This window comes from Thermobia domestica, chromosome 11 (genome assembly GCF_964235325.1).
Source record: "Thermobia domestica chromosome 11, izTheDome1.hap1.1, whole genome shotgun sequence".
In the NCBI taxonomy this organism is placed as follows: domain Eukaryota; kingdom Metazoa; phylum Arthropoda; class Insecta; order Zygentoma; family Lepismatidae; genus Thermobia; species Thermobia domestica.
In genome coordinates this window covers 198,803,597-198,825,565 of record NC_137464.1, presented here as the reverse complement: position 1 = coordinate 198,825,565, position 21,969 = coordinate 198,803,597, and the positions used below count along the sequence as shown (strand labels likewise).

At 35.2% G+C, this 21,969-nt stretch overlaps 1 protein-coding gene across 1 annotated transcript in view; it reads left to right on the top strand.

Annotated features, from left to right (window-relative positions):
- Window positions 1-21,969, top strand: part of ClC-b (chloride channel protein 7) — a 79,502-nt gene that overhangs the window by 38,333 nt on the left and 19,200 nt on the right. Inside the window, exons 11-12 of the mRNA XM_081731502.1 lie at window positions 16,795-16,964; window positions 21,606-21,785. Coding sequence (XP_081587628.1) covers window positions 16,795-16,964; window positions 21,606-21,785 — 350 coding nt within the window. The remainder of the gene's footprint in view (window positions 1-16,794; window positions 16,965-21,605; window positions 21,786-21,969) is intronic.

Genomic DNA, 21,969 nt, shown 5'->3' with positions numbered 1-21,969 from the left:
CCGTGTCATCCATTTTACGTTTCTTTTTACATAATTATGCTCGAATAAATTTCTCTCATCATTTATTAGTTTTCTCTCTCTAGTATTTTTACGGGCCAGTCCGTCCTATCTTTTTCTCTTGAAATACTTTGAAAATGAAATGAAATCTTTGAGTTTAACGTCCCACGGTTATGCCGGTTATGTTAAAGGAAACGGTGATGATGAGTAATGAATGAAATGGTGGAATGAAGAAAGTGGAAGGAAACGGGAGAACCCCGAGAAAACCCACGCACACGGTGTTTGTCCACCACAAAGTTCACTTGACGGGGGCTGGGATCGAACCCGGGACCCCAAGCACCAGAGGTGAACGCTCTACCACTGAGCCACCGCGGCCCCCTTGAAATACTTTGTTTTCATCCTTGCAACACTATCTTGTGATGTCATCCTAGGATGGCACCCACCTGGACGCTTCACACCACCCACCTGGATATTTCTATGTTCTTCATTTTTCTTCCTATTTCTCTTCGTATCGGATAAAATGTTTATCAAAATCTTAGTGTACCTTTTTATTGAGAAAATCAAATGAAATCTTCAATTCTACGTTCCCCATAGTTATGGCTTGTACGTTAAAAGAGATGGATGATTAATAAAATTATATGATTGTAAAAGGAATTGATGAATGAGAGAGAATGGGAAAACTTACCGACACAATGTTGTCCACCACAAACGCACATAGCCTAAGATGAAACCAAGAAACCTCGCACCAGAGGTGAGCGCTCTACCATTGAGCTACCGTATCCCAACTTTTTTGTTGCGTGTTATATTTTCACAGTATACGCGATTATTGTTAGCAGGCTGCTGTAACTTAATAACAGACCTCTCAGTTCTGGTATGAATGGTAACGGGTTGAGTCCCAGCAAAACAGGTAAAAAGTTCAAAGCCCACCACCACCGAAATTATCAAGTTTAGACTTCACACGAGTTAAAATAGTATTTTAAACGTTTCCATTATTATTATATATCTATTTATTTTTTTAAGGCACACCAGCGTATTGTATTTTTTTTATTATTTTTTTTTATTTATTTATTTTTTTTTTTTCTGGACACTACCTTTAATTCAGGTCGTTCAATAGTAAATTTGTGTTGGACAAACACCTTTTTCTCTTGATATCACCGTGAGCCACCGCGGTCCTTCTATTCAAACCAGAAGTGATTGAAATAAACTATTTTTATTTTAAACCTTTATCGCCGTAGAACAAAAACAATAAGTGACAGCGACTATACCAGCGACTTGATCTTATTACTATATCGACCAGTACTTACACATGCGCTACTCCATGTTTGAGTATTGAATTCACATAATTTGGAAGTCTTAGTTCCACACTGTGAAACGATATTCATTTGTTTTCAAATTTCGATTCAGAGCCCAAGTCAATCCTTAGCTCTTCTTTTGTTATTGATTATTTTAAAGAAAAAAAGTTTCAAAAAAAAAAAGAAAAAAGAAACTTAAAGATATATTTACAAAATAAAGCTGGTCCACTTTCAAATTTTGATTGAAAACCCAAGCCTATCTTTAGATTTTGTATGTATCTAAATATAATGTCTATATAAATTATCTATATATTATGTCAAAATTTATCTTTATATTTTTCAAATAAACGGTGGCTCGGGATTTTAAACCCGTCGAATCGAAACAGCATTTCTGTCGATACAAGTAGAGACAGACTTAAATTTCAACTTGACTCATCTTGTGTGCATCCCTTGTTTTGAATCAAATTTTAAAAATTGAGGCAGTGTAAACTTTATTTTTTAAATATCACTTTTTTGTTTTTAGAAATAAATTATTTTCTTTTTCAATCAATCAATCACAAACAGAAAACAAATGATTGATTTTGAATTTGAATCGAAATTTATTTGGAAGGGAAGGCAATTTCTCACACGTGCATCTGACGTATTTCTAATTGTTTTTACTGCTTTAACATATTTTAATATGTTATAAAATTTGCACTGCCTATTTATTTTTATCATAGTCATCAATCGTTGCCATACTATAAGGTAACCAAGAAAGTTCTGTCGCTTTCTGTGAGGTCTGTGTTCCATTGGCCCTCACACCGTGAGTTGAATGAGAATGGAAATAAGGCGATGGTCAGTTGTTGGTGTGGGTATATCTAACATACTACCTGGTTGTGGCAGTTCAGTTACACCGTGAACTTGTGTAAGGACAGAGTGAACATGGGACCTCCACAGAGCGTCGTAAGGGTGTGTATGCTGTACGAGTTCAAACTGGGGTCAAACGACGCTGCAGCGGGGCGGAAGATATGCCAGACCTTTGGTAAGGGTATCATGACTACGCGGACAGTGCAGCGGTGGTTTAACAAGTTCGTAGTCATCATTCGTTAGCATCCCATGAACCGGTTCAAAAACAACCGAAACCAGCACTGCACAGGAGTTCCTCCTGTGTGTTTGGTGGACTGCTCGCGGCATCGTGCATTGGGAACTGCTACCAGCTGGTCAAAGCATCAATACAACTGTGTACTGCCAGCAGTTGAGCCGTGTTCAAGAAAAATACCGAACTCTGAAGCCAGCACTTCTGAATCGCAAAGGAATCCTTCTGTTCCTGGACAATGGTAAGCCCCACATGGTTAGGATGACACGAGACACCATTCTACGCCTTGGATGGGAAACACTATTGCATCGCCCATACCACCCGGGCATTGCACCGTCAGATTACCACCTGTTCCATTCCGTACACAATCACCTTAGAGAACGTAAGTTCAAATCTCCAGTAGAGGTGCAAAATACACTCGATACCTTCTTCGCTTCACGGTCCACCAAGTTCTACCGCGATGGAATCCATGGCCTTCAAGAACGTTGGCAGAAGGTCGTCGATGCTGATGGGGACTAAGTTTGATCTTCCAGATACGTCTTAGGTGACATATCGATGTTCAAAGGTGGTGAGCGAGAAAACGACAAAACTTTCTTTGTTAGCTTTATACTTCTGTTAACTACCGAAAGTTAGTTTCGACAATGTTATTGCTGGATAACATTTATATGTGGTCAGTTTCTACAATGCTGTTGTTGTATTATTATCGTTATTTTAAAATGAGGAATCAGCCCATTTGTAACAGCACACGATATCAAGAACTGTAATTTTAGTAAGGTTGGGACTAGTATATGACGCATACTAATTTTCCACAATTCAAATGGTGATAAAATGTGCGGCTTATATTAAGGTCAATACGGTATTTAGTTTATCATAATGCGATCTTGAGTTGTATATGATGAAAAAAGCAAAGGTCAGGTAGGCGGGGGTGTGGAGGCGAAGCCCCCAGCTGGGCAAATATAGGAAATATGAAGAGCAAATGTATGAAATTCACTGTTAATGCAAAAGTTGACACATAAGACATGCGAGGCCATAGGCCGAGCAAACGCGGGGATCTGGGGGCGGAACCCCCAGCTAGCCAAAGGCTAGTTTTGTCATATAAAATTGCATAACTACAGCATAGTAACACTATTTTCTGGTAAAGGAACAGTTCCTTTCAAATTTTTCGTTTGAGACATGTCTTCAACACTAGGACGAGAGGATATTTTCAAACCGATTATAGGAAACGAAAGTCTGCATAAGGAAAGTAATAACAACGGTGTTAGACTCGTGAACTTTGCAACATCCAAAAACCTAATCGTGAAGAGTACAAAATTCCCACATCGCGACATTCATAAATACACTTGGACATCACCAGACGGGAAAACACATAATCAAATTGATCACGTTTTAGTAGATAGAAGAAGACAATCTAGCATAATTGATGTCCGGTCGTTTAGAGGGGCTGATTGTGACACTGACCACTACCTGGTAGCAGCGATAATACGAGAGAGGTTATCGTTGAATAAAGATAATATTCATTGTCCGAAAACGGAGAGATTCAATTTAAAGAAATTACAAGAGAGCCAGGTAAGAGAGGAATACCAGATTGAAGTTTCGAATAGATTCTCGGCTTTAGAAGATTCGGAGTGCACTAGTGTTGAGGATACCTGGATTGAAATTAGAGATAGCATTAAAATTTCAGCAAAAGAAAAATTGGGACACGCGGAAATACGTAGGAACAAACCATGGTTCAACCAGGAATGCATAAAACTAGCAGAGAAGAGAAAACAGGCAAAATTACGCTGGCTACAAAATCCGAATGAAATAACTACACAAAATTTCGCAGATATCAGGCGGGAAACTCCCAAAACTTTTAGAACAAAGAAACGCGATTTTCTGAAAGCTAAAATTAAGGAACTTGAAGATAATAGTAAAAATAATAACATCCGGGACATGTATAAGGGAATGAACGAATTTAAGAAAGGCTATCAACCTCGTGCTTATATATTAAAGAAATCTGACGGTACAGTTCTCACTGACACGGATAGCATCTTAAATAGATGGAACGATTTCTTTGACGATTTTGCTTAACACGCAACCAAAAACTAGTGTGCGTGGAGAAAAGGAGATACACACTGTATATTCCAGAACCCAACCGAATAGAAGTAGAAACCGCTATAAAGAAATTAAAGAAACACAAATCTCCGGGTGTAGATGAAATTCCGGCTGAGTTAATTTTAGCTGGAGGCGAAAAGTTGTGGAACAAGATACACAAACTCATTCTCCTTATCTGGAACAAGGAAGAATTGCCACAAGAGTGGAAAGAATCAATCATTGTTCCAATTCACAAGAAAGGCGACAAAACTGACTGTAATAATTATCGAGGCATTTCTCTTCTGTCAACACCCTATAAAATCCTTTCAAATATTCTAGTAGCAAGACTGACCCCATACGCCGATGAAATTATTGGAGATTATTAGTGCGGATTCAGACGAAATCGATCAACTATCGACAAAATATTTATCATTCGACAAATACTCGGAAAAAAGTGGGAATACAGTAGCCCGGTACATCAACTATTTATTGATTTTAGAAAGGCGTACGACTCGGTTAGGAGAGAAACATTATACAACGTTCTTACAGAACTTGGAATACCGAGAAAGCTAATTAGATTAATTAAGATATGTTTAAATGAATCCCAAAGTAAAGTCCGGATAGGAAAATTTTTGTCCACGAGCTTTCACGTCGAAAATGGCCTGAAACAAGGAGATGCGTTGTCGCCATTATTATTTAACTTCGTTCTGGAATACGCTATAAGGAAAATCAAAGATAGCAACCAGGGCCTACAGTTGAACGGTATTCACCAGGTTATGGCATATGCTGATGATGTAAATTTAATAGGTGATGATAGGAGAACAATAGAAAGAAATACAGAAATCTTATTAAACGCTTGCAGGGACATGGGTTTAGAAGTAAATGCAGAGAAAACTAAATACATGGAAGTGCGTCGGGACCGGAATACAGCAAATTATGGATGCGTTAAAATATTAAATAATACTTTTGATGAAGTGGATAGTTTCAAATATCTAGGATCAATATTAACAGAGGAAAATCATATTCACGGAGAAATTAAATGTCGACTAAAAGCAGGGAATTCGTGTTACTATTCGGTTCAAAATCTCTTGTCGTCGCGAATTTTGTCGAGGAATTTGAAGCTTAAACTATACAAAACGATAATCATGCCTGTTGTTTTCTATGGCTGCGAAACATGGTCACTTACTCTGAGGGAAGAATATAGACTGAAAGTATTTGAGAACAAGATCCTGAGACGAATATTCGGACCCAAGAGGAACGGGAATGGGGAATGGCGGAAACTTCATAACGAGGAACTACATAATTTATATGGTTTACCCAACATTGTTAGGGTCATCAAGTCTAGGAGGCTTAGGTGGGCGGTTCATGTAGCTAGAATGGAAGAAAGTAGAAACGCTTTCAAAGTCTTGACTGGAAGATCAATCGGAAAACGACCATTAGGAAAACCTAGGCGCAGATGGGAGGACAATATTAAGATGGATCTCGCAGAGATTGGAATACAAAGTAGAAACTGGATGCAGTTAGCTAAGGATAGAAGTCAGTGGAGAGCTTTTGTGAACGCGGCATTGAACCTCCGGATTCCATAGGCATAGACTTAGTTAGTTAATACATATTTTATTCAATTAGAGCTACCTCATGGCGAACATACGCGTCTTTAGCCCAGGAGTCCTGGGTCCGATTTCCGGCGCGAGCTCACACGATTCAGATTCCACATTACGTTGTAGATCTGCCTCTCATATAGCCCCTTTGCTGAACGGGACGCCAAACTACAATATAACTCAACTAATCAATCTAATAACTCAAGAAAATAACTACTTACACTAACGCTGTCTTCAAAAGAAACATCTTACTTGTTGAGCTCCTTTGTAGCTAAGCGGTTAGCGTACGCGCCTTTGACGTGGGAAATCCAGGTTCGATTCCTGGCGGGAGCTCAGTGGTTCGGATTCCATGTTAATCAGTAGATCCTGTCTCATATAGCTTCGCTGCTGAAACAAGTTAAACGTAAAATCAACTCATCTTTCTTGTTGCTCTTCATTAGGCTTCTCAAGTTCATTTTCACTTCCTTGCTCCAAGAGAGTAAATAAACACAACGAGAACATCTATTGGTCCCTCGTTGGTTTATGGTTAGCATACGTACCTTTGGTATGGGAGACTTGGGTTCGATTCCCGGTGAGAGCTTATGTTGTTTGCATTCCGCGTGAAGTTGTAGGTGCACGCCTCCTATATAGCCTTGATGCTGAAAAGAAATGCTAAACTCCAGACCAATTAAACATAAAGAACGTCCCGACGTGAGTCAGAATTCGCAGGTTTTGGCACTCGGTGTGTATTCTTCCGGTTTTTTTAAAATATATGTACTCCGTGCCATTCTGTTTATTACGATTGTCTGTATTCAATTCCATTTGCTATATTTTATCTATGATGTCACTGAGGAGTTGCCGTGGGTGTAAAATTTCACTGAAATGATATGTACCTGTATTCTCCGTAGCTATGCTACATGTTATTTTCTGCATTTCTTTAACGCGCATTTTGATAAAAAGATTAAAATTAATTTAAAATAAAGCACCTCTTAAATATACTAAATATTATTTTTCATATTAACCCCTCAAACTTACATTTAAATCCGTACTCTCTTACCCCACTGTTGGGGTACCTTGTTCGACCTCGGCTTCCGTTAAATAAGCATTGTGATAAGCATACACTGTGTCTTGGGGTTCTGTTTCCTCTCGCTTTGGTCATTCCACTATAATCATCTATCTCATCATCACCTTAGTCTCGGTGCACAATCGAGGTTCGTTAAACAATAAAAATGATCGTTTTTTAATGTATATATTTTTATTCTCTAATTTTATGCCTACTACAGAATATTCTAAATTATTGTTGATAAATATTCTAAATTATTGTTGATAAAATTGTAGTTTCTATTCTTATGCTTACTGTTGTCGTTGCTAAGAGCAGGAAAATTCAGTGGTGCGACTAAGGTATTATCGAAAGGACGTATATAAAAATAGCTCGTAAATAAATATGGAGAATTGGTTTGAAAGTTCTTACATTGCGAAGTACGAAGCACATTTTCCGTACATAGACGATATTATCGATACCATCAGTTGCGATAGAAGGTGCACCGAATACCAAAGTAGGGACATTAATGGTAACATTGTATGGAGCTTCAAGTTCGACGAAGAAGTAGTCACAAAATATTTCATATTCACTCTGCGAGCGTATGGCGTCTTCTGGATTTCTCCACAAGAAATGTCTGTGACTGGAATACTTCCTTATGTTAGTATTCGATCTGACTTGAGATCTTTTGTTCAAATACACAGACTGGATGCCAGTGACGACTGTTTCGCTTTACACTGCGATGAATCTTCGATCTCATTAATTACAGATGAAACAGGTGACGAAGTTGAAGAAATTGATGAATTACCGTCGAACAACACATTCTTACACTTTCTGCACACTTCTAACTCTCTCACCACCCTTGATTCAGATGATAGCAGAACTGTAACAACTGAAGGTAGCTTTTTAGATGATATTCCAGAATCAGAACTAGACGGAATAATCTTCGACACAGATTCAGACACGTCAGAAAATAAGAAGTCATGGTGGAGCTATATTTTCTGCTGCTTCAATGGCTGTTTCTAATCAAGGATTCGTGTGCTTTTATATATTTGGAGCCTCTATTTCATCTACAGAGGTCACTTAACAGGGAAGACTTCAGCAACTGACATCTCCAGCTGACACACTAAACTTGAAGCCCCTGAATCGAAAATACCTATATATGCCACTATTTACTCATTTAGTAAACAAGAAAGGAAGAAAATTTTAATTGTAGATGCAGTGCCTTGGCTCATATTACTGAAGATAATTTTGATAGAAAAATAACGGAATCTAATTTTACACAATTCTAACTACATTAAAAACTACGAAATAATGAACGAGAAACAATATAATAGAGATAGACAAGTTGTCAACTATGAAGACGGACCATCGGCTTTTTCCAATGAAATTTTGAATTTTCCTCGATTAACGCTTGTTTGTAAAAGAAGAGCTTTCCTTGTGAATTTGAGTTACCACATGTGGAACAACATCGTATTCCGTAATATTGTACTAGTGTCCTAATATATTGTAAAGAAGCGAAGCATTGTTGCTTCTATTGTTTGTATTTGAAATGTTACTTTGTGTAATGTATGTTTGAAATGTAGTTGTAAACAAATTGTTTAAAATAATTGTAAACACATGTGACAATTGATCCGCAATGAGGAAAGCAGTTTAAGTTTGAGAAAAAGAAATGCTTTGGGAAGTTGAGTGACGATAAGATCACTGTGGAGAAACCAATGGAATTAATGGCTGTGATGCTCGGAATGAATGTTTCCAACCTATACATCTAATTTTTATCTAGACATGTTTGGACTTTATTGGAAAGAACAAAGGAAATGAAAATTAATTGCTGCCGTTTTCCTAAGATATCTTCAAACGCTAGTCTTCGAAAAATTTGTAACTTTTCACTTTCGAATAGAAACAATAATAAATAACCATCCGTTGTTCGATCTGAGTTATTATTTATATTATCGTTTTGAAACCATGAAGAAAAGATGTATATAACTTAAAGTATATAACAGCGATTCTCAACTTCGGGTACGTGAAACCCTTGAGATACGCACCGAACTGTTCAGTTCACGTTAATCAGTAACGAGAGAAAAAAATGACTTAATCTTTGCTGACAGTGTAAACATTGTACACAGTGGTGTATTTACGAGTTTGTTTCGGGGAGGGGGGGGGACTTTGCTAACTTTCGAATTCTGCAAGAAATTTCATTTAATTTACTATAGTAAGTAAGATTTCGAGGGGGGAGCTTAAGGCCGCCCCTAAATACGCCACTGATTGTACACATATATCAGAAAGTCTTAACACAAGGTACACTATATAAGGAATAGAAAAAAGGTGTAAAACACCAAGTACAAAAGTGCTTAATCAAGTAACTGATTTGTGTTCGAAGTCTGCAGAATTAAACGGAAGAAGTTCACAGTAATCAATTTCGTAAGTGAATGAATAATTAGAAAAGGATGGGTGTAATAGTTTATTGTCCCTTTCAGCACTGAGGCTATATGAGACGTGGATCTACATCTTAATGTGGAGTCCAAGTAACATGAATTCTGACGATCGAACCCCTATTCATCTCGTCTAAGGCACATGTGCTAATATAATAACCACAAGAAAGTTCTATAATTAGAAAACAATGAACTGAGACGACTTATTAAAATTCCTGAAGGGATTTTTGCCTAGTTTTTATATAATTTCATAAGATTAGTATAGCGATGTAAACTCAGAGGTTTATGTTGCAGCGGTCTATCCAATTCAATCCATTTTTCATCAATTTTATGGATGCAGTAATAAGACATTGAGACAACATTATGTTTCCCATCAACAACATGCGATGAGCTGTCGCCATAGTAGTATGTAGCTGCATTTGCTCCCTCGAAAAATGTGTATTGATTGTATATATCAAATTTGCAACCAAAATTTTCTAATATCTCAATTGAGTTACATAATTATTCTAAATTGGGAGCCGCAGTGGCTCAGTGGTAGAGCGTTCACCTTTGGTGCTTGGGGTCCCGGGTTCAATCCCGGCCCCCGCCAAGAGGACAAACACCAAGTGCGTGGGTTTCCTCGGGGTTCTCCCGTTTCCTCCCACTTCATTCCACCATTTCATTCATTACTCATCATCACCGTCTCCTTTAGCCTAACCCGCATAACCGTGGGACGTAAAACTCAAAGATTTCATTTTCATTTTATTCTAAATTGCTTGTAAATGTTCCCGATATTTTTTTTTTAGTTTTTGGTATTTGTTTCCACACATAATGTGGAACAGAAAGGTCCGTGTGAATGTATAGTTGTATTTGGTATGTGTGTGTGTGTGCGTGTGTTTGGTGTTCAGAGAGAAACTCACAGAAGTTATTTTGACAGGATAGGACGGTCGTGTCAAGTGCCTACCATTCTTCAGAAGAATATTACCCCTCCCTTCAAGGAAAGTGAAACGAATTGCAGGGGAGGGGACGAAAATGAAGACTTGGGAAGAAAACAGATGTGAAAGAAAGTGGGAGGGGGGACTGTGGGTTCGGTAAACTGGATTTGTCCTAAAAACCAGAAGAAGATAAATTATGTTGGTTTACAATAATGGTTGATTTACAAACTTACAACAATGAAATGAATACATTTTAGTAAAATTTTCATCTAAAGATTCATAGATTACATGGTTCTGTATTAAATGACAGAATTTCAGAGTCCTAGAACAAGCGATAACCGGAGAGGCATCCGATTCCGCTGCAACAATCAAAAACTTATAACAATGGAAAGAACAAAATGTTGTAAATATTTTCGCCTTGAGATTCATACATTACTTCATTCTGTACTCAGTGACAGAATTTCATTGTCCTTGTGTAAACGATAACGGGAAAGGCATAAGATTTCTCCAGAACAATTAAAAGTTTATAATAATGTAAACGAAAAATGTAATAAAATTTTCGCTGTGAGATTCGTAGATTACAACATTCTTTGCTAAATGCCAGAATTTCAAAGTCCTGGAACAAATGATACCGAGAGAGGTATTGGATTTCTCTGCAACAATTGAAAGCTTACAACAACGAAAAGGAAAAAAATGTCGAATTATTGTCACCTTGGAACTCATAGATTACATCACGCTGTACCAAATGCCAGAATTTCAGAATCCCAGAACAAATGATAATGGGATAGGCATTGAATTTCTTTGCAACAATTAGTTGAACTCGACAATAAACGAGTCAACAATTCGAAAATCTGCGTGAGGCAATTCCTGCGTATAGTAATTATTTTCAAACAGACTGGCCGCGAAGAACATAATTCAGTATTCGTAGAAGTTATTAGTCATTTTTTGTGCACATTAATTTAAATTTAAAAGATAGGGCGATAGCAACGCCATCTCTTATCACAGAAACAAACTTTTTATGGCTTTACACTATCCTTAAGGGTAAAAATCAAAAATTGCTATTTTCTCAAGAATCAATTTTGTTCATATTTCATAAAACAATTTTCCAAAGACAACCCCATCATGTGGTATAAGTCATTTCTCTGAGAAAAAATAAGAAGGGGTAGTTTATTCTTGGAGGCTAGTTTTCGGATGATTTTATCGAAAACAACTCAGGCGATTTTGTTCATATTTCATAAATATTTATTAATAGCACGAAAATATGGTATAACTCACTTATCTTGAAAAAATATATGAGGGATACTTGGGGATGATTTTTTTCGGACGATTTTCTCAAAAACGATTTAGGTGATTTTTCTTCATAATATACTGTAATTCTTCATAATATACTATAATTCGATTGTGCTGAAAAAAATCTACGAGGGGTAGTTTATTCTTGGAGTGAGGTTTTTTTTTCGGATATTTTTTTTAATGACGAGTCATGCCATTTTGCTCATATTTCATAAATAAATATTTCATTAATAACTCTATAATACTGTGTAAATTATTCTTTACGGAAAAAAATCACAAGGTGTAGTTTACTCTTGGGGATAAGGTTCTTTTCAAACTTTCCTCCAAAACGACACGAGCGTCGTATTTCATAAATAAATATTACATTATTATTCTCATAATGTTGCATAAATCACATCTATGAGAATATCTAAAAGAGTAGGTTACTCTTAGAGTGAGTGTTTGACAGCTTTGTAAAATACCACTCATGCGATTTTATTATTATTTTACCAACATATTTTTTCATTAATTACCCTAACATATGGCGTAAGTGATTTCTTATGGAAAATGTACAACTCCTTACTTTTGGCGATGTGTTTTCTTTCGGTGAAGTTTTCCGAAAACACCTCAGAATTTTGTTCGTATTTCACAAGAAAATGTTTTATTAAGAACTGCAGTACAACATGATTTAATTTAAGGACATTGGAGCAAGAAAGTTTAGTGCGGTGCCGTAAACCTTTTATTAAAACTGTAAAAATGAGTATGTTGTATTTAAGTCAGTTATGCTTAACTCTGCTGAATTAATTACAAGACAGTAAATAAAATGGCTTATATTGGGACTACTATAGGTATACGTCGGTGAAAGATTCAAACAAGGTTTGAAACTATCCGTAACAATCGTTACAATTATTTCTATTTACTGTAATTCTTTGATTTTGTTAGTAATCTTATTCTATATCTGCTACTTGTTTGTATGTCATTTTTGTGGTAATGCCATGTGTTCGATATAGACATACAATTACGCCATATATCGATATCTTTGATGTTGCCATTTTTGTTTCTTTTCTTAGTATATTAATCACATAATAAATGTTTTTGTAATTTTATTCTGTAATCTCTCGTAATACTGAAATCATTGTTAAAATTTGATACGTTTTTTTTTTCGTCGAGATAGTGAAAATATCTGCATCACAATTATATTTGGTGAATAATTAAGTTAATTTATTTTTATTTTTTTATTTATTGAACAAATTCCCAAATACAGCATAACTGTGCCATTTTATACAGGGGAATGTTAACAAAAGAAAGAAAAACAAGACAACAATAACAACAATATAAAACAATGTCAAAAAGAAGTGTAAAAGTAATATTATCCCGTGAAAACTCGTTTAATTGCTCTTTCATACACCGGGTAGTTCGAAAAAAATGTCCACATCAGTTGTTATTTGATTATAACAGTTTGGTATTCTGTAAAAAAGACCTCTGTGTAATTGCCAACCTAGGATGGGCAAGATGGAATAGGTGGGTATTCCGGGTTATGCGTGAAGGAACATGTAAGGATAGTTCCTGAAGTAATATTTCCGATCTTAAATTTCCATTAACTATTTTATGAAGATACTAGCTGAACCTGTGCTCTCTACATAGCGCATCATTCGCATATGAGCATAAATCTCCTTCTCATTCCTTACAACATCTGTACATGTCCCTTTACAGACACAAGTGAAAGACGTCTTGATAAATAAAAATAAATTTTAAAAAAATCGGCAAGGAGTATCACAAAGGGGAGATTTTTTTTTTCGATTTCCTCAATATCTTTCAACGTTTGCAAAATTTAAGCCTACTTCCTGTTGGAGCTTCTAAGTCATGTATGTCAGTGTTTTCTTTCTTCTTGCATGCAGTATGTAATAAGCAAATATGTTACATACATAATTAATTATAATGTCAGTTATATATGGTGTTTTGGGAAAACACTCCAAAATATAGATTCATCTTAGACTGGAGAAATGGTTATCCTTCTTTTTTTCAGTATTATCTATCCGGGAAACAAACACCTGAGAACATTTTCAACCCGTATATACAAGAAAGTGGTGTTGGAATGTATAATAAGTAGGATATGATGCTTTAGTTTTTTTTAAATTTCAACACTTCTAGTGCACCCGTAAAAACGTAATAAAGAAATAATGGCCATGTTTTTTAAATAATCAATTAGAACTGGACAATCTATGCAAAATTTGCAATCGATCAGTGAAAACGTCATCTTTCTAGAACCTGTAGTTTCCGAGATCTCATTGTCGAAAGTATTGCCCACAAACATATAAACGTGCACAAACATATAGTTTAAAAGAACTCCAAAGATGGCAGCACAATTCATTTGCATTGATTTTGGAGAAGGCTTATTAAAATACAAAGGCTTCGAACAATAGCTTTAAAAGATAAACTTTATAAAAAAAATGTCTTTTAAATAATAATTTATTTAAAGTACACATACTTTAAAATATTGTCTTTGTTAAACGTGAAATCACAAATAACCGTAAGTCAAAGGTTTGAAATCCAAAGTTAGAGGTTGGAGTTCAGGCGTTTTTATAGCTTTTGTAGCATTTTAATAGATATATTTCAGGTCAGAGATAATTCTGCGTACTTCCAGAGTCTGAATATTAAGATGTCGCAAGAGTTCCTTCTGAGATAACATTCGAAGTGCAGGAACACAAAAACGAACTATAGCAATAAAGAAAGTGAGAATAGAATCAAGTTTGGAGAGATGTGTAGGTGCTGCTCTGCCATCGTATGGGAGAACAGTATTCGATCTTGGATGCTATTCAAGTTTTATAAAAAGTTGCTAATGACGAAACAATGCGTAATTCAGTGAATCGATAAAGAAGTTCCAACATGCGCATTGAATTCTTAAGTATTAAGGAGATGTGGTCAGGAATGTAAGGTTTGAATCAAAGATGACACCAAGATCATTATGACTAGCAGAATGTGTGATAGGGGAATCATTGATATGGTATGTGGAAGGAACAGGAGACTTTTTCAAAGTAATAATAACATTGTCACATTTCTTACTGTTGAGTTTCAAGTGCCACATTTCACACCAGCCTATAAGGTAATTTATGTCTTCCTGTAGGGCAATTGTGTCATGGAGACATGATATTTCTCTGTATAACTTACAATCATCAGCAAAATGCAGAAGGCCACTAGGTCGAGCTGGTAAGTGCGTGTAGAGATCATCCATATATAGGACAAATAGCAGGGGCCCAAGTACACTCCCCTGAGGCACCCGTGAGATCATGGGCTGGGGATTAGAAGTCGCCTCTGAAAGAACAACTCTCTAAAGAGAGAAATTTACCATGTACATAAAATCCATTGGAAAGCTTATGAAGAAGATGAATGCGACTGACAGAATCAAAGGCTTTCGAGAGATCAAAGAAGATAACATCTAATTGAATATTGTCATTCATACATTTGACTGCACAGGAAAGAAGAGTATTTAAGTTTGTGAGACGAGCTTTTCGGTAGAAAGCCGTGCTGAGAACTGTAAATGTAAGGTGAGGTGAATTTAAGTACCCTGTCTCTGATTATTTTTACGCAGATAATTGATATTACAGAAAGAAGAGAGATTGGCCTATAAGAGGATACATGATCTTTAAGTCCTGATGTATATATTGCGGTTACGTGAACTAGTTCCCAGTTGGTGGGATAATACCCTTCCTTGAAGCATCTATTGAATAAGATAGAGGAACCGCAATAACTGAAGCAGTTTTGTTGAGAAAGAGAGGACCAATGTTATCGGGTCCAAGTGATCTATGTGGAGATAACAATTGCAAGAGAGCCATAACTTCGTCCAGGGTGATAGAAAGGTTGGATAAGGTGTCCGAACAGATGGGATGTAGAGGGAAGGGAAGTAAATGTTTTGCAGAAGTAATTATTAAAGAGGTCGGGTCTTTGATCACTCGCTTCAGTATTTTCATCTTAAACTGTTGCCGGTATGCCCGGAGATTTTGATCTAGATTTAATTACAGACCAAAAGAGTTTAGGGTTGCTGACAGTAAAATCACCAATTGAGTCCATGTATTCAAAATGCTTACGCCACTGTACCTTCTTGGCAAGGCTTTTAATTTTAGCAAAGTTTTTGTATGTGTAGTCACTCGGATGTGATTTCCATAGAGTCCAGGCAAGCTTTTTGTTTTTAAGAAGATCACGTCGTTCATTGTCATACCAGACCGAAAACCTATTCGATTTTGATGCTTTCACCGGCACAAAGTCCTTTATGGCTGAGTGGACAACAGATGTAAATAAGTCCACAGCGTCGTCAACAGGTCCTACCTCCAACAAACACCAAGGAAAAAGTTCAATAGCCCGGCAGATGTCACCCTAGGTGGCTTATGAATTAATTCCAGCATATTTGATTTGCCAACATGTACAGGTATTGCTAGATCAATATTTTGGAATCCTTGAGGATTTCGTTGATATTATTTTCCTTTGTGAACAATAACATCTGTTATTCATTCTACTAGAATTGTGTAATTTTTAAACTGTTCTTAGCATGCATACCTGTGACAAATAGGGCAACTGCATAGCAAAAGAAGAATCTGTAATAGTAGTACATACAATATATGCAACCCACGTATGCGTAATTTAACCCTAATTTCTTTTGTTCGTTGATAGTACTAGAATGCTACGAGATATGAAAATAATAATAATATAGTTGAATTCGATGATTATGCGGTAATGTGAAAATATGTTATTGGTACTAATGTTATTGATTGAGGAGGGTTGAGAAGTCAGTGTGCGTTGTCATCCTATTAGAATGTATGTAACTACATGTTGATATTAACCGTACGTTCTAGGATGTTTGCCCGCGCGTTGCCAAGATGTTGCTTATATAACACTTTTTTTTTTTTTTATCTTGATACTCTGATGACGACGACATTATCTCCATATTATTGTTTGTAACTTACACGAAGAAGCTTAGCTGTATCTAATTTATTTATTATTTATTTATTATTTATTTATTTATTTTTTTACAATGTGCTTAGATAGACCATTTTTATATTGTATAAATTGACAATGGTATCATATGATGCTTACAAGATATTTTAATTAAATCTAATGTTAATGTTTCTTAGGTTCTCATAACCCAATCTCTGTGGGAGTATTTTTCGTTGTATACTTCCTGTTGTCGTGTTGGACGTATGGATTGAGTGTTTCGAGTGGGTTATTCATTCCATCACTGCTGACTGGAGCTGCCTGGGGAAGACTCATGGGAATGGGAATGGAAGCTATATTTCCAAACTCGGTAAGTTGTTTTTCGGTATGATCATTTTATATTCTCTTTCAGACTTCAGGTTTCATACAACTCCTGGAGTACAAAGTTCAATACAAGATTGTCTTTAGCTCACAATGCTAACTTTGATTTCCAGTACAACAAAGATTCCGTTAGTGTTAATTATTCGCAGGCTATAACTCTTAAGAATGGGCTACTTTCTTATTTTCATATATGAAGTCACAAATTATTTGTTTTATATAACAAAACTTATTTGTTAAGTATTCTATTCACAATGAGCAATAGTTTTAGTAAAACTAACATTTTCGATACTAGTTCAATTCTTGTTTTAGTGCTTTTAAATCTCCAGATCTGACAACACTGAATTTTTGTTAAGTTTGTGTTGTTGCAGTATCACTAACCGTGTAGCTGTCCCAATTAATGCATAGACCTAATAATTGTACGGAGCCGTGTAAATATGAACATTACAGATTTAATTGTGTTGCTGACATTAACATAATGAATAAGTGCAGTTATAATAAAAACTTAAAAATTCATGGCTTCTAGAAAAAAAAATAGCAAATGAATTGAGGAAGTAAGGAATAACAGTATAAAAACATACTATGGGTTGAAAAATGTATTTTAAGACTCCACAAAACCAACTTAAGCAAACATGTCTCTTTAGATATCAGAAAGATCGCCCATTTTATATATCACCGTCTGTCCAGTTCATTGCAAATGGTTATTGCTTCTGACATAGTATGGAATTTGCTGTAACACCACCTGACCGTTGGCAACCCAGGCAACTGATGTATTTCCAACTCCAGGTGTTTCCATTAAGACTATATATATATATAATATGATTAGTAAGAGTGTACAGCTGCAAAAATAAAGCATTTTTATGTTTGGCTACAACTAGTTTAATCCGCTATTTTTGGATCACAGCCTTGCTACATTTTAATCTTCTGATCTGGCAACATTGGTTTGGGGTATTAATAAATTTATATATTATGTATAAAGAAGGGATTGTATTAACCCTCATACACACGCGCTAAATTTTAGGGCTTAAACACACGCGTGGGGTGTTTTACATCCATCTGTTATATTTGTATTACACAAAATTTATTGTATGTATTTGGGATGTAAGACTAAAATTATGTAAAATTGACCTTTCCTAGGAGATGTAATCATTTGTTTCGGTAGATTTCCGCAGAGCTTGTGAATAACATCAATTCCGCCTATATGTAAATTATAATCAATTATCATAACATGATTTTTTCCCCTCACCTGTGTCTACATCAATTTTGTTGTCATTGAGCATTGTTCATGCCACAACAACTCTTTCGGGCTAGGGAGCATAAGAAATCTTTGAGTTTTACGTCCCACGGTTATGCCGGTTAGGTTAAAGGAGTAGGGAGGATAAGAAATGATAGTCATATCCTTAGGAAAGGCGAATAGGCTTGAATATTTCCTCCCTTCCCCTTTCTATTATTAGTTCCTGCGGATCGTACCCGTACAAGTTAGTACTTTTGTTCGCACTCTTGTTCAGTATTTGTGGCATGTCCACTTTCATGTAAATCATTATTTTCGTCACTAGAATCGTTATGAATCGTTATGAATCAGTCTCAAAAATGGTTGTAACGATTTATGCATACATTTCATTAACAAATATACAATTGGAATACATTTATGTCGGAAAAATCCACAAATGATAGTTTACTAGTTGAGGTGAGTGCTACTTGAAGGATTTTCCCAAGAGCACTTGTAACTATTTTGTACATATAAATAAAAACACAGCTAAATAATAATAATAATATAAGTCATTAACAACTCCACAATGAGATGTACCTCATTCGTCAGAAGAATCCACAAAGGGTAGTTTATTGACAGAAATAAGTTTTGTTGAGAATATTTCCACGAAACGATTTCCGATTTTGTTCGTACGTTATAAATAAATATTTCATTCATACAGTACATTATACTCCATTGTTTTCTTTGAAAAATGCTGAAAAGAAACTATTAGCGAGTTTGATCAAGTGAAAAGACGAACTTATTTTCAGTCCAGGTGTATAATATAAGATTAAATTTATGTAGGCTGTAGGAAAATATTAGCTGTGTTATTCCAAAATGGATAGTTAATCGTAATTCAACGAGAAAGTTATTGTGGTCGATGCATCTTTTACTTAGCAAATTAGAAGACTTCCATATTTTGAAAAAATAAACATATATAGCTAAAATTAAAACTTTTTTTTCCATCGCAAATGTTCTTTTATTAAAAGCTTTGGAACTATTGTCTTAATTAAATTGATCCATTCAATTCAGAAGTCACAGACCTGGGTGGTTTGTGCTTGAAATCTGGGTGGTTTATAGAGTCAGCGACAAAAGTTACGTCCGTTTGATGAAATTAGTTTCGTAAATAACTTCAGAATTGAAGAACGATTTGAGTACAGTTTTCAGGAAATTGAAATGGATGTAATTTTCTGTACATTCCAGCCATACCACCGTTATTCCCAAAACAAATTTTACCTAACGGAAATAACTTTTGTCACTGACTGTACATAATTTTTGTTGGCAATTCGGAAAGCTTTTTTTATATGTATATATATTTTAACTTCTTGATTTATTTATTTATTTATTTATTTTTGTACTTCATTACTGTGGCGGATTTGAACAATTTTATGTCTCGACGACTGTTTTATATGAAATATTCCGAAAACAACACAGTTTTTCATATAAAAGTATTGTGAATACTAAAACATTACTGATATAATTTTAAATCGCTCCTTTGACGGTCTCCGGTCTTTTCTACGGTTAATGAAAATGTGAAGTATGTTGAGGCCAATGACTATCAGTTATTATTATTATTATTATTATTATTATTATTATTATTATTATTATTATTATTATTATTATTATTATTATTATTATTATTATTATTATTTAGTATATTACGCTAAGAGGATGATGAATGTTAAAAAAAGGCTTTTTATCATAAGACAAGTTCTAGAGTAAAAACTTAAAAGTTTCATTCACTTTACATTATGGGTATACAACACAATAATGATGATAAATTGTCAGGGTTGCATTTAAATATTTTTTTTTCAGATAATACTATGAAGTTTGGTAATGTACTAGCACTACAAAACCATTGTCTAATCGTTGGTCCGCCGCGAGATAATTTTCTTCTCGGGATGGATAAACAGCTTGTTCTAACATATTGTATAGGTCTACTGTTTAATGTGTAAAACAAGCATATAGAAATAAATTAAAAGCATCTTGTTTTTATTTTTAATGTCAAAAAGCTGAAAACTTGATATAGAATATTATCAAGAATATTATCACTTGTTTATCTAACTCATTATGTAGGCATTTCGCATTTAAAAGAAAGCAAGAAATGTTAACAAGTAAAATTCCCTGCGAGAATTCGTGTAGTTTGAATCCCACGTTAAGCTGTAGCCCCACGTCTCATGTAGCCTCGCTGCTGAAAGGGATATTAAACTCCATTTCAGCCAACCAACAAAGCTAACAAGTAAAATGGTTTTATATATTGCAGATTTAACAAAAAGGAAACCAATCTGTACTACATTTTTTAATATTTCGTACTTCAAAAGTTTCATACGCATAAAACAGATACTTGACGAAGTGTCTGGAGCGCCGTTTTAATCTTAAATATCGAGATCTGTAGGTATTAAGGGGATTATATATTCAGTATATTTCTATTTAAACTTTAACATAAGTATTACATAACCTATATGTATCTCATTATCAGGAAGAGAATAATCAGTATCGAACAATAGCTAGGATATATTGTAATTAAATCAGACAACATTAAGTAACCTGTGTAAATTATTATATTAACGAATGGAGAGAAGCGATTTTTAACACATCAACTCCTTTATATTTGCGAATTCAATAATACACAAAGAGTTGGTGTGTTAAAAGTCGGTTTTCTCCGTTTGTTAATATAATGATAATACAACCGCCAGAAGTGTTCCGAATATGAACAATGGATTGTCCAAGGATAACAGGAAGTTGTGGTACAATCATGTGGTTTAACACTTTCAGCAGATATCCTCACAATTGTGAATGCTACTTTCAGTTGTCAAAAATGCCAATCAAAGCATTTTAGTATACAAATTAGGTACAAGGACATTTGTGAGTGTCTGAATGACAAGTTGTCTGGTACCGAATTGCCATGTGTTGAGTATATTGGAAATCACAACGTTTATAAGTAGTGTGTTCTGCAATCAATATTATGAGGGTATTTCCTGGAAGGGTTAAGCAAAAGAACACCGACTTCAAGAGTGAAAGAGTGTATGGCTGTTCTTGGAAGCGGACTGGGTAGCATAGTGGTTAACACATCAACACAATACGCCGAAGATCCTGTGTTCGCGTCCCGGTCAAGTCATGCGGTTTTTCACTCTTTGTGTATCTGTGTAAATTAATTTCAATACCAATATACTACACATCTTCACGACTATTGCGTCGTCCGCTACCATACCATTGATACATGTATACATACAGTATATTACATATATATTAACACTTTTAACAGAAGTACTACTAATGATGTCTCATTGTAGCTAAGAATACGACTGATCGTATAGTTAGTAAAACAATCATCTCAATTGTATACTTTTAATAATACATTATGCATTATGTTATTTTTTCTAGAAATGGGTTGATCCTGGAAAATATGCGTTGGTGGGTGCAGCAGCTCAGCTCGGTGGTGTTGTTCGAATGACTATAAGTCTTACTGTTATTCTGATCGAAGCAACAGGAAATATTACATTTGGTCTTCCTTTGATGATAACATTAATGATAGCCAAATGGGTCGGAGATTTCTTCAATGAGGTATTTCTAAATTTCATTGTTATTCATATCTTTGAATTTACTACAACTATATGAAAAACATTCGAGCTATTTCATATTAATTTTCAACATCACCTTACGTTGCCAGATTTTGATGAAATTTGGTACAGTTCTTATTACCATTGAAAAATGACAAACCTTGATATCTCAGATTGATATATAAACT